The 14,942-nt window shown below is 35.8% G+C and overlaps 1 protein-coding gene across 2 annotated transcripts in view; it reads right to left on the bottom strand.

Moving 5' to 3' along the window:
* Positions 1-392: 392 nt before the first annotated feature.
* KBTBD3 (kelch repeat and BTB domain containing 3) overlaps positions 393-14,942 on the bottom strand; it is a 49,516-nt gene continuing 34,966 nt past the window's right edge. Inside the window, exons 1-3 of one of the 2 annotated variants that reach the window (XM_029208478.1) lie at positions 9,294-9,445; positions 6,456-6,700; positions 393-2,307 (exon numbers count right to left, since the gene is read on the bottom strand). In XM_029208478.1, coding sequence (XP_029064311.1) covers positions 705-2,307; positions 6,456-6,676 — 1,824 coding nt within the window. In that variant the 5' untranslated portion in view covers positions 6,677-6,700; positions 9,294-9,445 and the 3' untranslated portion in view covers positions 393-704. Of the gene's footprint in view, positions 2,308-6,455; positions 6,701-9,293; positions 9,446-14,942 lie in introns of those variants that run through there. The other variant, XM_029208479.1, reaches the window with a different exon arrangement.

The following is a 14,942-nucleotide window of genomic DNA, read 5'->3' as shown; positions in this document are numbered from 1 at the left end:
AATCAGCAAATTTTAAGACATTTCAGTAACTGCCAATGGCATTAGGGCATTACAGCACAGTACATTATGCTCTTAACGAAGAGTCGAATCATGAAAAGAGTTAAACCATGTTTAGTGTACAGTTTAGAAGGCTGGGGAAATACACTGCATTTCAGAAAATGTTCTGACTAAAAAATGGTGAAAGAAAAGAAAGGGCTTAAAAGCAGCTAACCAGTGATCAGAAAAAATAGGAATTCGACAACTCTTATACCTGTAGTAACAAGATAGGATTCTCGACTCTAATTTATTTTTCACTTCATATAATACAGTGTAAATAAATAATTTTTACCTAGAGAGATTTCTCCCATCTTAACTGTACAATTCTGTGAAGTTTGATTTGTTTTTAACTAGTGTTTCATGGATAAAGTACTTTAAAAATCAAAACATCAAAGCCTGAGTTTTATTTACATATGAAAATAGTAATATTCTAGACTCTCCAAGATTAAATTAAATATAATATAATTTTTGGTAAAATTTATTTTGTATTTTAAGTTTCTGGGAACTGCTAATTCATATATGGTATACATTCATAGTAATTATCTCATAGAAGGTGCATTTTATGTTATTAAGCTGTAAAGACCATTTTACCAATAATTAAGGTTAATAAATTTACTGCAGGTTTCTAAAACTGCAATAGTTTTAGAATGTCTAATCACACAATACTTTTAGAAATGATTAGAAAACCATGGGTCCCTGTATTTATTAAACTGAATCACCTGGCAGTAAAATTCAGTTAAGGCTCTTGGCATTGGTGAAACTTCTTCCCACTCAGACCTGCTGCTGTGGTAGACCTGCACTTCATCTGTGATTTCATCTGGTGCATAATCACCACCTAATATATAAATTTTATCTTCAATTCCAACTGCACCTGCGTTGAAGCCTGCACACTCAAAAGACCCTTCACCCTTCCAAACACAAGTATCTGGACAAAAACTATAAACCTTATAAGTGGAAAGGTCACATATATACAGTGTGCAGTTTACTGGGACAGCTTTAATTAGTGTTGCATGAAAAAACTGCCCAAACTCTGCTACTAGTTCAGACCACTGATCAGTTGTAGCATTGTATTTAAAAAAGCAATCAAGTGATGGGTTAAAAGCATCTGTAATCTCTACCTCTGATCCAAGAACATAAATTACATTTTGGCATGCACTTGCTTCAGGATAGTATATGCCCCTGGGTAATGGGCTAACAGATATCCATTCTTTGGAAAGAGGGTTGTAAGATTCAACATCTAAGAGACTTCTAATGTCCTGGGATCCTCTAGTCTTTCCACCTATGACAAATAATCTGTTGAGAGCCATAACTGATGTATGCATGGTTCTTGGTGTTTTCATAGTTGATACCAGGAAAAAATCATTTTTGACCGGACAGTAGCACCAGGTTTGATCAGTGGCATCATGATATGACTCTGCAATATGAAGCCGAACTGTTCTACAACACGGCCCTTTGCAACCGCCTGTCAAGAATATTTTCTCCCCATAACTAGACAGACTAGATCCTGGCAAATCAATCAGGTGTGATTGTGGCAGTATCTTCCATGAATCACTTTTAATATTATAGCAAAATGTATATTGATCTTCTCCATTTTCCTCAGTTTTGTGAACAAATATGTATTTTTCAGTTGTGGATGGTCGAGCATCAGGGAAAAGTCCCCCAGAACCTTGCACACACTTAATTGCATCTATGATTATGTCAAAACAGTTTGTGCTTTTGAGTAAACACTCTTCATTGAGTAAACAATCTTGAAGTGTCTCCTCAGATAACTGATATAATCTTACTTTTTTAATCAAATAAGGCAGATGCTTTTGCCTTGATTCTAAGTTATGTTTAGTCCAACTAAGGACAACTTTCAATACAGTTTCTTCTTCAGGAACATTTAATTCATCTGATTCCAGACATTTTTGCAGTACTCCAAAATTCATCTCTAAGAAATCACTGGATTTAAATAATAAAGAAAAGTGATGTTGTACAAAGTATAAAGCATGATCAAACAAACGGGCAGAGCCATAGCTATCTGATATAGATAATAACTGTAAACAATTCACAAGATTAATACTTTTTATTAAAAAGTCACTGCAAGCTTTGGACAAGAAGGAAACTTGAAGAAATGATGACAACTGGAAGAACATTTCCACATTATCATCTGTTATCTTTGTTTTTCCAGTATAGGCATAATCAAGAAATGCTTTTACTGCTTTGGAGGACAAATTAGTAATGGTAACACTTCCACCATCTCTTTCTTTCATGTTTACTTCAAACATAGCCCTGCAAAAATGAAGAACACAGGAGAACAAATAAACAGGAATATTTTATTCCAAGATAATTTTCAATATTACCTTAAAGAGGTTTCCTTTACTCTTAGGTTGGTGTAAAATACATTTACAAAATATATTTTTAAAGCATCCTAATAAATTAATTTAATATCTATAATAGTTAGAGACCATATTATTTACCTGTAAAATATACGTATTACATAACTCCCATATTGCAAAATATACACATTATAGCTGACCCACAGCAATGGATCCAAAGGCTACAAAAAGATTCAAATTTTGCATCTGATTTGATGTTCTTATATATTATTCATAAAATTGGGGTAAAATCTCTCTAATGGCTGAATTTATTTACTTATGGGTTAATTTAGTATCAACTCTGCAGGTGATAACTAAAATTACTTAAAATATATAAAAGCTTCTGGGTTTAGGATTTAAAAGTCTTTTTCAAAATAATTTTCAATTTGGCAGCAGTGAAATATGTAAAAGATGGAATACAGTGAGATATCAGATGTTTCCAATGACTCTGTCTGCGTGGGGAAATCCACCAAATAAGATAAACTTGAATACATGTCTAAAAACACATTTCATACAGCACTTTAGGAAAAAGGGAATATGATTTTATAAAACTAAACAACAGTGTACCACACCAAACTAAAAAGGCTAAAAATAAGTTTTTTGTAGAAATAGCCACTGAGAGATGGAGACGGGTCTCCAGATTTGAATAATTAGACCAGCTTGAAAGTTCTTCATAATAAGTTCTAATTTATCCCCATCTGGTAAAGCTGATAGACTCTAAGGAAATAGGAAATTTTTTGGCTCAGTTTAAGCAAAAATATAAATTATTTGGAAATATTTAGGCAGGAGACTAAGATATATTTTACATTTGGCTTTGGTAAGATCAATATTGCTGTCCATCCTTATATTAATTTCATATCCAGAGTTATTCATTTTTACACTTTAAACAAACCCATTACGATGGTTTTCAGTAGAATTGCAAATAAAGATAAAGAGGAAAGAGCTACAACAAAGAACTAAAGACTGCCAGTTGAACATTCATTAAGACTAAAGATTATCTGATTTTGGTCCTGGTTTAATACTGGTTTGTATTTGTTCCAGTACTGTCCAGGACACCTTTGTGAGTAGTGCCCAGGCGCCCAAGCACTCTGGGGGAAAACCAAACTTCATTATTAAAGTCTATTATAGAGAGTAACTAAAGTTACTACAGCACAAGTGTCCAACTGAAAAGTATGAGGAGCCTTCCAAATACAGAATACTCCTTAGGAAAAGGATGCTAACGCCCCTTTCTACTAGGAGTATTCAATACTTTTTAACACAATAACGAATAAATAGAGTTACAAAAATTTATACATGTTACACATTATGCAGGATATTTCAATAATGTATATCAACTTAGAAACATTAACCTGTGGTTATAATTAGATTATTAAGATATCTATAGTCAGTTTAGGGTAATAATAAGAGCATGGCCTCTAGAACAGGACTGCCTGGGTGGGTATCTAGCCTATACCACTTATTAACTGTGTGACCTTGGAGAGGTTAACAACTTGATTGTGCTTCAAATTCTTCATCTGAAAATGGGGATACTAGTAGTACCTATTTCACTGAGCTGTGAGAGAAATAACTAAGTTAATTGATGCAAACTATTATTAATATCATTTTAAGAAAAAAAGTTTTCTAAAATTGTATGTATTTCTAATTTACCACCAACTTCCACATTTTCTTTGAGAAGACACAAATGATATATTTCTATGTTTCATCCTACTCATCTTTAAAGTATCCAGTTAACTTCTATCTCAAATTTACCATGTTATCATAAAGTGTTTACACAATACGTGTGATTCCTTTTGAATCTTGTCTCCAGTGACTTTACACTCAATCATAATTTTAATTTTCCAAAAATATTATAAAGTGCATTTACCATGCACTATGTAATTTTCTATTTTAATTTTATATACCCCAATATTTCTGTGAGTTTATATCCCAATACTCCAGTGAGTTTGATCATAACACAAAATTATGAATTAGTGGCCTTATCATACAAGAGTGTAAATAATGTAGACTTTCTATCTACATTTGTACATATTTTTATGTGAACTATATACTCATTTAGTAAAATACTATATATAATAAAGGATCTAGGTCATTATAAAACTGTCATTTGTTTTACTTCAAAACAGATGCGAATTTTGAAAAACATGTTGTTTTAACAATAATTTTTAAAAATTGAAAGTAGATCCCTAAAAAGCTAGGAGTAGGCTGAACAAAGTACTATGGACAAATATTATGTGCAAATACATTTAATTAATAAATAACTTCAACATAAAGAGTAGAGGACTGCCAGTTCAAATGCTTATACGAATTTCTTACTTTGTTAACATGAAAACATTATGGAGAAATAAGACTGTGTGTTCATACCAAATTATTTCCATATTTTGGCTAGGTTTGGAAATAATAATAATTGCAGCTAACATTAATTGAATGTAGTGGGTGTTGACATAATCATTAATATACATTATTTCGGGCTTCCCTGGTGGCGCAGTGGTTGAGAGTCTGCCTGCCGATGCAAGGGACACAGGTTCGTGCCCCGCTCCGGGAGGATCCCACATGCCGCGGAACGGTTGGGCCCGCGGGCCGTGGCCACTGGGCCTGCGCATCCGGAGCCTGTGCTCCGCAGCGGGAGAGGCCACAACAATGAGAAGCCCGCATACCGCAAAAAAAATATATATATATACAATATTTCGTTCAACACTCATTATGAGTTAGGTCCTATTTTTATTATCTTAAATTTTTACAAATAAGGAAACTGAAGCCTGAAGAGGTTGTGTAACTTACCTAAGGTCACAAGCCTAGTAAGTGGTGGAGCTGGGATTTAGATTTAGGGCATGTGCATTAAGAGGCCAAGTACTTAACCATTATACTGTACAGCTTCCTCTGATGAAGAGGTGATATGAAAGATAAGGGAGCAAGAAAGTTACTTGGAAGAAAAAGTGGATTAGAAGAGAGGTGGGAAGAAACTAGCAGAACCTGAGAGTGGGAGAACATGAGAACAGTTAGGGCCCCAGTAGAGTCTGAAGAAGAATAACTTAGGATACATGAGAGAAGAAATGAAAAGAATACATGAAGACATATAGTCTAGTTAGGCAACAGGCTAGTAAAAGTTGTAGCTCCCCTTGTCCCCAGTAAACTGTGATGCAGCACTGAGCCACTGCTCCCAAATTCAAAGCAGGAAACCCTACAGAAACAGGTGTTTTGTTAGAGATTTAACCCCTGCTTACTTAGAATAAAAATTGTTTCTAAAACTGAACATAATGCAAAATACTGCAATTAGGATTTGAGTTTATTGCAGTATGACTAGGAGGGCTGAAGGTCAAGATGTCAGCAAGAGAGGTTTGTCTGTCTGATGAATAGGCCTCATAGGTATTACCTTGATACAGTTACCACAGTACTAAGGTCATGACCCTTAATCACTGTTAAGAATCAGAAACCCACTGTCATCACAGTGGATTCTTACAGTGTCATGACTAGGATATTCCTTGTAGGACGATCTACATGGGGAACCAAATTATATTCAGAATTAGAATCAGAAAAGGTTGGGTGCTCTCCAGAAATGGTTCTGGGAGTACTTTTCCCTACTGTAGGACTATCTTGGCTAAAGTGAAGAGAAATTCTCTGCATTAGAGTCCCTCTCTCCTGGACAATCCATAGGATATAATACATGACTGAAATGTATTTTCTTCTCAGACTCCTCATTTTCTTTGAACTTGGCTTCCATTTTTGCTCAATCTGTCCTTTCCTCTTTTCCCAAATTATACAGTGCAGGGATCCCCCAAACAAAACTGACCCCAGATCAAAACAATATTTTTCCAGAAAAATTCAAGGGACTAATGTTCCATAGAACTTCCCAATCTTAGCCTGGGAAGACTTGAACTTTAAAAAAGGTACTCTTATATTTTCATTTTCAAAAATCATTAGTTAATCTAGGTTCTAATTATTTTTTTTTAAGTATTAAAGATTACTGTTTCATGTTCTGTGGGGGGAAAATTGAGTACAGCCGTAAAAAATAACTTAATTAGTGGTATCATAAAATCTGAGGGATAAACAGACAAGGTAAAGTACCTGAAAAAGTCACTGCATGCTGCTAACACACAACGATGACATGGGATTATTTCATCTTTCACGATTATTTTGAAATCATAAAAGACATTTTGTTCTCGAAAATTCTGTAGTATACTTAAGATTTTCTGTCCATGATCTTCTGACACGAGGAAGTTGTTTTTCTTCTCAGATGGAATTCCATTACATGAGCCTTGTTGATTGAAATCATATGAATTATCCATAGCCACTTCCGTCTGTTCTTAGAACTGGAATGAAAAAAACAAATCACTGATGTAACAGAGTCCTAATGAAATTTTCAGATCCAAAATTTGCCCTCTTAGTGTCAATCACAAAAAAATGCTCACTAAGAACAATCATAATAGTAAATCGTGTCCTAAACACTTGTTTTCCTGACATTTAGCAATAAATTCCTTTTAAATTTTTATAAATATTGAGCTCACTGGAATAAAAAGTACATTATTAAGGGATAAAGTTCAAGGCTATATAACTGTGTTAAATAGCACAATTTATAAGTTGTATAAATAACTTATATAGTATCTGAGTACATGACTAGTCTGTTATATGTAAGAGGTATTGCTTATATAGCAGGTATCATTTGAATATTTACCCAACACATCCTTCTCCCTCCCATCCATTTTCTTCTGGCAGCGAAGCAGAGGTTAAAATGTTGATATTGAAGCATAGGTATATGTCTTCTGGGATTAGACTTTTAAAAAACAATTGATCGGGGCTTCCCTGGTGGCGCAGTGGTTGACAGTCCGCCTGCTGATGCAGGGGACGCGGGCTCGTGTCCCGGTCTCGGAAGATCCCACATGCCGCGGAGCGGCTAAGCCCGTGAGCCATGGCCGCTGAGCCTGCGCGTCCGGAGCCTGTGCTCCGCAACGGGAGAGGCCACAACAGTGAGAGGCCCGCGTACCGCAAAAAAAAAAAAAAAAAAATGACAATTGATTGAAAAAGATCAGGGTATTAGATTGTATTAACTGGTTATGGCCTTTAGTAAGGAAGTAAAAGGCAAACATTGGTCCAACTTGGCCTATCTGAAAGCAGGAAAGCCTTTTAAATATGAGGTCAAAAAGCCAAGATACTTGAAGGCCAGATAACTGTGACTTTCCCAAACTGCTAATTTAGTTCTAAGCATAAAAGTTTATACCACAAAAAGCAAGAAAGTAGAAAACAGAAAGAAAAGAAGATTGGGATCTAGGGGAGCCAGAAAAATAGGAAGCCTTGATTCCTTAGCATACTTCTGTTCTGGTTATTTATTGCCTTGCAAATCACCCCAAAACTGAGTGGCTTAAGACAACAATTTATTATCTCTCATGGTTCTGCAGGTTTAGATGGAACTTCTTGCTTGTGAGTTTTCATATGGTTAGAGTCAGGTGGCAGCTCTGGCTGAAGTCACCTGAAGGCCTGATTGGGTTAGAGGTCCAATACAGTTTCTTCATTCACATTTCCTTCAAATGGGATGGATGGCTAGAATAGATAGGGCTTTCTCTCCCTCTCTTGATATACTCTCTCCATGTGACTATCTTAATACTTCCTCATAGCATGGCAGTCTCAGGGTAGTTGGACTTCTTACATGGTGGCTGTGTTCTCCCAGAGGAGGTGTTTCAAGCCCAGGTGGAAGCCAGATACTGGAGAAGTAGTCTGAATGGTCCTACAGCATCAGTCAAAGCTTCATTCTAGGACTGAGACAATCTACCACTGTGTTGTCCAAAATAGTAACTGTGAGCCATGTATACCTATTTACATTTAAATTACTTAAAATTAAATAAAAATTAAAAATTTAGTTCCTTGGTTGGTCTAGTCATATTTTAAGCAGTCAGTAGCCATATGTAATATGATGGTTACTTTTATGTGTCAACTTGCTGGGCCACAGGGTAACACTTGGCTAAACACTATTTCTGGGTGTGTCTGTGATGGTGTTTTTGGATGAGCTTAACAATTTGAATCAGTAGACTGAGGAAAGCAGATTGTTTTCCTTAATGTGAGTGGGACTCATTGAATCCACTGAAGGCCTGAATAGAACAAAAGGCCCAGTAAGATAGAATTCTTTCTCTCTGCCACTGTCTTTGAGATGGAATATCAGACTTCTCCTGCCTTTGGACTAAAATTTGGATTGCAACTTTATTATTGGCTTTCCTGGACCAGTTTTCCGACTGTGGATCTTAGGACTGCTTAGCTTCCATAATAACATAAGCCAACTCCACACAGTAAATCAATCTCCCTATCTATCTATCTATCTACCTATCTATCTATCTATCTTTCTATCTATCTATCTATCTATCTCTCCTTCCAATTGGCTCTTTTCTCTGGAGAACCCTAATACATGTGGCTAATGGCTATTATACTGTACACCACATAGAATATTTTCATTATCACAGAAAGTTACTGACTAGCTGATGTACTATATGAAGAATAATGTGCCTGTATAAGAGTGTGTGTGCATGCACACGCAGGGGCCATTAATAGGATGTAATTCACAGTAGTACTGGAAAAATAAGTTACCTGTAGTAATTTTGTGAGCAGTGTTCTGAGTAACTGTAAGTAAATAGACATATTAAGAATGAGAGTGGGTGTCGTGGAAGGAAAAAAGGTAATGAGAGGCTTGGGAGCAGTTGTGAAGAAAAGTAAGGCAGAAAACAGTTGTATTAGAGTTCTTTAGAGAAACAGAACCAATGAACCAGTAGGCTATATATTTGGCTATAAGCCTATTTGTTATATATATAACTACTGGTATATGTGTGATGTGTGATGTGTGTGTGGTGTGTGTGTATGTATGTATATGTGTGCATATATAAATATATTATATATGTATATACATATAAATAATTGGCTCACAAAATTATGGAGGTCCCAAGATATGTGGCTGGCAAGTCGGAGACTCAGAACAACCAACGATGTAGTTTCAGTCTGAATCCAAAGGCCTGAGAACCAGGACAGCTGATGGTATAAGTTCTAGTCTGAAAGCTGGCAGGCTGGAGACCTAGGAAGAGATGATTTTTCAGTTCAAGTCCAAAGGCAGGAAATGATAATGTTCCAGCTCCAGCAGTCAGGTAGGTGAAGTTTCTTCTTACTCAGCCTTTTTGTTCTCTTCAGGTCTTCAATTGATTGGATAAGACCCACCCACATTAGAGTGGGCAATAATTTACTCAGTCTATCTACTCAAATGTTAATCTCATCCAGAAACAGCCTCACAGACACACCCAGAAAAATGTTTGACCAAATGTCTGGGCACCCTGTGGCCTAGTCATCACAACAGTGCAAATCTTATGTACGAATGTTAATAACATCTGATCTAGGATGAAAAGAATATTCCAAGTTAGAGTGGGGTACAAAGATAATCATCACAACAGTGCAAATCTTTACTTAAGAATGTTGAGGGAATTCCCTGGTGCTCCAGCGGTTAGGACTCTGTACTTTCACTGCTGGGGCCTGGGTTTGATTCCTGGTAGGGGAACTAAGATCCTGCAAGATGTGTGGCACGGCCAAACAAAACAACAACAACAAAAGAATGTTGATAACATCTGACCTAGGATGAAAAGGAATATCCCAGTAATTCCTCACCTCACAAGGCATACTTCTTAAGTCACCTGTAAAACTGTTTATAAAATTACATGTTTTTCCTCCTTTTCTAATAACTATAAAATCATATATCTTCCCAGGGGTAGGATGTAATATGAAACAGAAGAAGGAGTAGGGCTTTAGAAGAGGATAAGACTTGAGTTCCAATGCTGGCTCAGCAATATACTTGTGATACATTTGAGGCAAGTAACTTCTGATCTTTGATTCTCATTTTCTTCATTTGTAAAATAAGGATAAACTTTACCTATATAGTTGTGTTATTGAGAAGATTAAAAATAATAAATAGTTTAGCATTTACTATGTGCTAAATAAATGGAAGTTAGTACTTATTTTCTATTAGAAAGTTAACATAAAAGCCAAAGAAATCATTTAAATGACATTAATCAAAATGTTTACATTTAAAAGGTGGTAGGGGGAGGGACAGCAGAAGCAGTTCTCTAATAATTCCTGGGGCTTAAGAGGAAAGCTGAACATAAGAGCTATCACTGCAAAGTAGTTTTATATGGAGTATCAGGATCAATGAAAAGAAGAGAGACAACTGGTGGAGACTTGAGCCAGCCTCCTCTTTCTGACTCCATAATGATAGAAAGGAATACTTAAAGGGACTAGCCAGGGAGTATTTATACTACACAAGGGGTAGTATAACAGAGCAGGTAACCAGCGTGATATACACTAGATAGACATGAGTTAGTGCTGTGAAAAGGATCAAAGCATCTTCTCAACAACACAATGAGGCCAGGGTGTTACTCCTGGTCTATTTCTCAAGTCTAGCAATGGGCTACAGCATCAATAATCTGTAACAGCAATATAGGGTCTCTCCATGGCCTGCCTCAAAGAATCACAGAATTGGTTGAAAGACTCAGTCCTTATCACCTACACACCCATTGGAACTGCTCCGAATTCTCATTCATTTAAAGATATGTATTTAAATCCTTCTTTATTAGAGGAAGTTAGATACTGAAGATGGAAAAATAAATTTATCTCCTATAAGCTTAGATTCGTCTGGGTTTTTAAAAGTTCCCTCAAAGTTTAGGATTATAGGTGTTGACAAGGATTTTTGATCCACATGGGACAATCTACAGCAGAAATTACTACCCTGACTTCCAAGCCATCTAATCAGGGAGAGATGAAGGAAACGATTTGGGTAGATACTGAATACTTGTTTCATAATACTTTCATTCTGTATGTGATTGATTACGTATGTGTGTGTATACATAAAATTTTTTTCTACAACTTAATTTTAAAATACATTCTTATTGGACATTTAAGGGTATCTCTACTTTCCAATTCTTTAATGTGGTCATAATTACCACTGGAAACTACCAAAATTTAAGTAGTATCATGTTGGTTTTCCCCCGCCATAACTCTATTATTTTTCTATTTCTCATCTGGATGAACGGCCACTACACTTCCCAAGCTAGACACTTGGAAGCCGTCTTTCACCAACCATATACATCCATTTTAAAACCACTTCTCTCCATCCCTACTGCCATTCTTTTAGTTTAAGCTCTCATCATTCTCACTTGAATTGCCCCAACAGCCTTAACACTGATCTTTCTTATTCTATAAACTTTTATTTAAAATCTTCTGGGTTTCAAACCTGTGCATACATTTGGGAATATAAAGATAAATGAGGCACAGAATCCCTGCTCTTACAGGTTTATAGGCTAGTGGGGAAAGAAATAAGTAAACTGTATAAGGGTCATAATAGAGATATGAGCAGTGTTATGGAAGCATAGAGGAAGGACAACATTCAGATTTGCTTTCAGGGGTGGAAAGGACAAAATAGAGAGGGGAGGAGGAGGATTGAGGAAGCCATCCTGATGAGTACAGTACTTGAGCTGTTAAAAAAAAAAAAAGAAAAAAAAGGAAAATGGTTACCAAAGGTGAGAAAGACATCTCCAAGAGAAAAAATTAAGTTATAAATGCAAAGGCATGGATAAGAGTTATTATGGCCCCTTTGGAGAAATACAAAGTTGAGGACAGGGGATAGGGTAAAAAAAGCTTAAGTAGTAAATAGGGAATGGCTCATGCAAAGTCTTACATACCATGCAAGGGGGCTTGGGTTTCATTCTATAGGTAATGAGGAATATTTAGAAAACTTTTAAGGAGTGGCATTATACCACTGGATTTACATTTTAGAAATATCATTCTGCTAAGAATATAGCAGTGAGTAACAAAGGTGTGGCTCCTATTCTCATGGAGCTTACTATCTAATGGGACAGATACGCATGTTCACTGGCATTGGTAATGAGAATATCAATTTTAAAAAATCCAAACACTTTTTCTTAATGAAAAACAAATTTAATTTTGTTAAGCCACTGAGATGCAGCTATTACAACAAATAGGATTATCTTGATTGATGAATATTAATTTTAATCCCAGCAACTCAATAAGCATATTTATTAATCTAAATATTTATCTGTTGATTGTCTAGTGTTTTCTGCATAAAAATTACATCATTTGTAAATACTAAGGTTGCTTTTCTTTCCTATTTTTTACCAATTTTATTTCTTTTTTTGTACTACAGTAGTAGCTAAGACCTCCTGTACAACGTTGAATAAAAGCAACATGGTTTGCAGTACGTTTAAATATCACTGTATGTGTATATATAATTTATACCTAATTATTTATACCAAGTTATAATACATACATAAATAATTTGGACCTTGGATTAAGTCAGTTACTGAGGCTCATAGATAAGAAGTGAAACCAACGATAAATGTATATTGTAATTTTTATTTCTATAACTAGTAATGTAAGTAAAATGGCTTTATTTGAAATTTTCAAGTATCAACTAATACATCAGCATTACACACAGGTATTCACTTTTGTAAAGTGGTTAAAAGTTAAAGCCCTCCATGTTTACTCTATGTAGAATGGTCAAGCAGAGAAGCTGAAATGTCCTATTTTGTCAATTTGGCTTGAGTGAATTTCTACATGGAGGCTCTACTTAATCAACGATTATAAGCACAATCAAAGAGAAAGGGCACTGGAAAATATATGAAAGGGGAAGAGGGATCTGATCCACAAGATAACTAAAGCCATTGAAATTAATAAAAATCAATCAAGGAAAATAAGTAGAATTAGCAGAGAAGAGGGCCAAGGATGGAACACCAAGGATAACTAATCTTAAGGGATAGACAATTTAAGTTGAAGAATTATTTATGCAGCATCTGCTACATACCAGGTGATGGTCTACACAAACTGAAAATATAATGGAAAATACAATCTGTAGTAGATACAGGTGAAAAAGTTCTACAGCTGAGAAAAAACTCACAAAGAACAAGAAGAGAAATGCAAGAAAATTAGGAAAGATGGTGGAAGCCAAAGGAAGAGAATTTCAAGAATGAAGCAGTTCCCATATTATCAAAAGCTGAGAGAGATTAGGTAAGGTAAGGACTGAAGTCACCGATGATTTGAGGGTGGGGTGGGGAGAGGCCAGATTACAGTGGTTTTAAGAGGGAATAATGAACAAATTTGTATAAATTTTTCTTTTAAGTTCAGTGAGGTTGGGACTAGAGGTGCAATTCTAAGAAATATTGTTTTGCTTTAGATGGGAGAAATTTGAGCATGTTAATACACTGACAAAAAAGGGGAGATATGGAGGGAAATTTTTGATAATGATTACAATAATCTAAATTAAGCACTTACATCCCTATCAAAGCGAATCATTTTGGACCTTTAAAGCAACAAATCAGAGAACAATACTATATGGCAAAACTTTCATTTCTGTTAACAGGTAAACACTGATAAGCAAATGAATGGTAGAGACTCAATTTTCATAGTTTATCTGTGATATAACAAACCTGAAAATATTAGAAGTTATAAGTAATTTATACAGCTATTTCATTCAATGCTCATAATCCTTTAAGATTAGTATTAATAATGACTTTTTCAAAATGGGAAATTGAGGCTGAGATTAAACAATAAGGTGTAAGACACAAAACTAACAGAAACATGCTTGTTTCACTCAAAGTCCATGCTCTTTTCAATACTATTCTGACCCTGGATTTTAATATCAAATGAAAGCTCAGAAAGTAATTTTAGTGCTCAAAAGATCCAACCATAAATGTACTGGTCAAAACTTACCATGACAATTTAAGATCATTCTGAATAAGAAAGACATACATGACAAAAATAAGAGCTAACATTTATAGAGCCAGTACCATGTGTTAGGTACTGGGCCATGGGTCTCACACAGCATTTAATTTAATTCTTATAAATATTACTCCTATAAAAAATGAGACCTCTGCTTTAGTAAAGTAGAGTAGACATACTTTTCCCTGTATCTCCTGCTAAGCACAACTAAAAACCCTGGACATATATAAAAATATATATCACAAACATACAGAGCCTGTGAGAAGTGGAGAGAAACAGGCAGGCTGGCTAGTGAACTTCAGACCCAAGGAACAAGACAGTGATGAGTTCCTTGGGTTTTATTTTTGCCTAATATATCATAGGTAGTGAAGAAGCTGACAACACTGAACACCAATGGGCACACACATAAAGAGATCCAAGAAAAACATGATCTCTTTAGGCAAAGGACCAGGAAAAAGAGCAACCTAGCAAGACAAAAGTTTTGACAAACAGCACAAAAAAACTGGGGCTCTATCCCACCAATGTCAGCGAAAGTGGAATGGAGAGCCAAGAATTCCACCCTTGCCAGACTGTAATGAGGTGCCTCAGCTCTCCTCCTCCCATTCCCCCAAAGGAATGCTGTTGGTGAAGGCTGAGTGGGGAGTCAGGACATTAATCATTTCTGGGTGGTAACAAGTGGCCACCAACAACCCCCCCCAATCAGTGGCAATCATGTGGCATGTGGGGAGCCTGAACTTCTACCCCCACCTGGCAGTAACATGGCATTCCACCCCCTCCTGGCTGGAGTACAGTCAGAGGCCGAGT

The sequence above is a fragment of the Monodon monoceros genome, unplaced genomic scaffold, assembly GCF_005190385.1.
Source record: "Monodon monoceros isolate NGI ecotype Baffin Bay Population unplaced genomic scaffold, NGI_Narwhal_1 Super_Scaffold_7, whole genome shotgun sequence".
Taxonomy (NCBI): domain Eukaryota; kingdom Metazoa; phylum Chordata; class Mammalia; order Artiodactyla; family Monodontidae; genus Monodon; species Monodon monoceros.
This window is presented reverse-complemented; position numbering and strand designations above follow the sequence as displayed.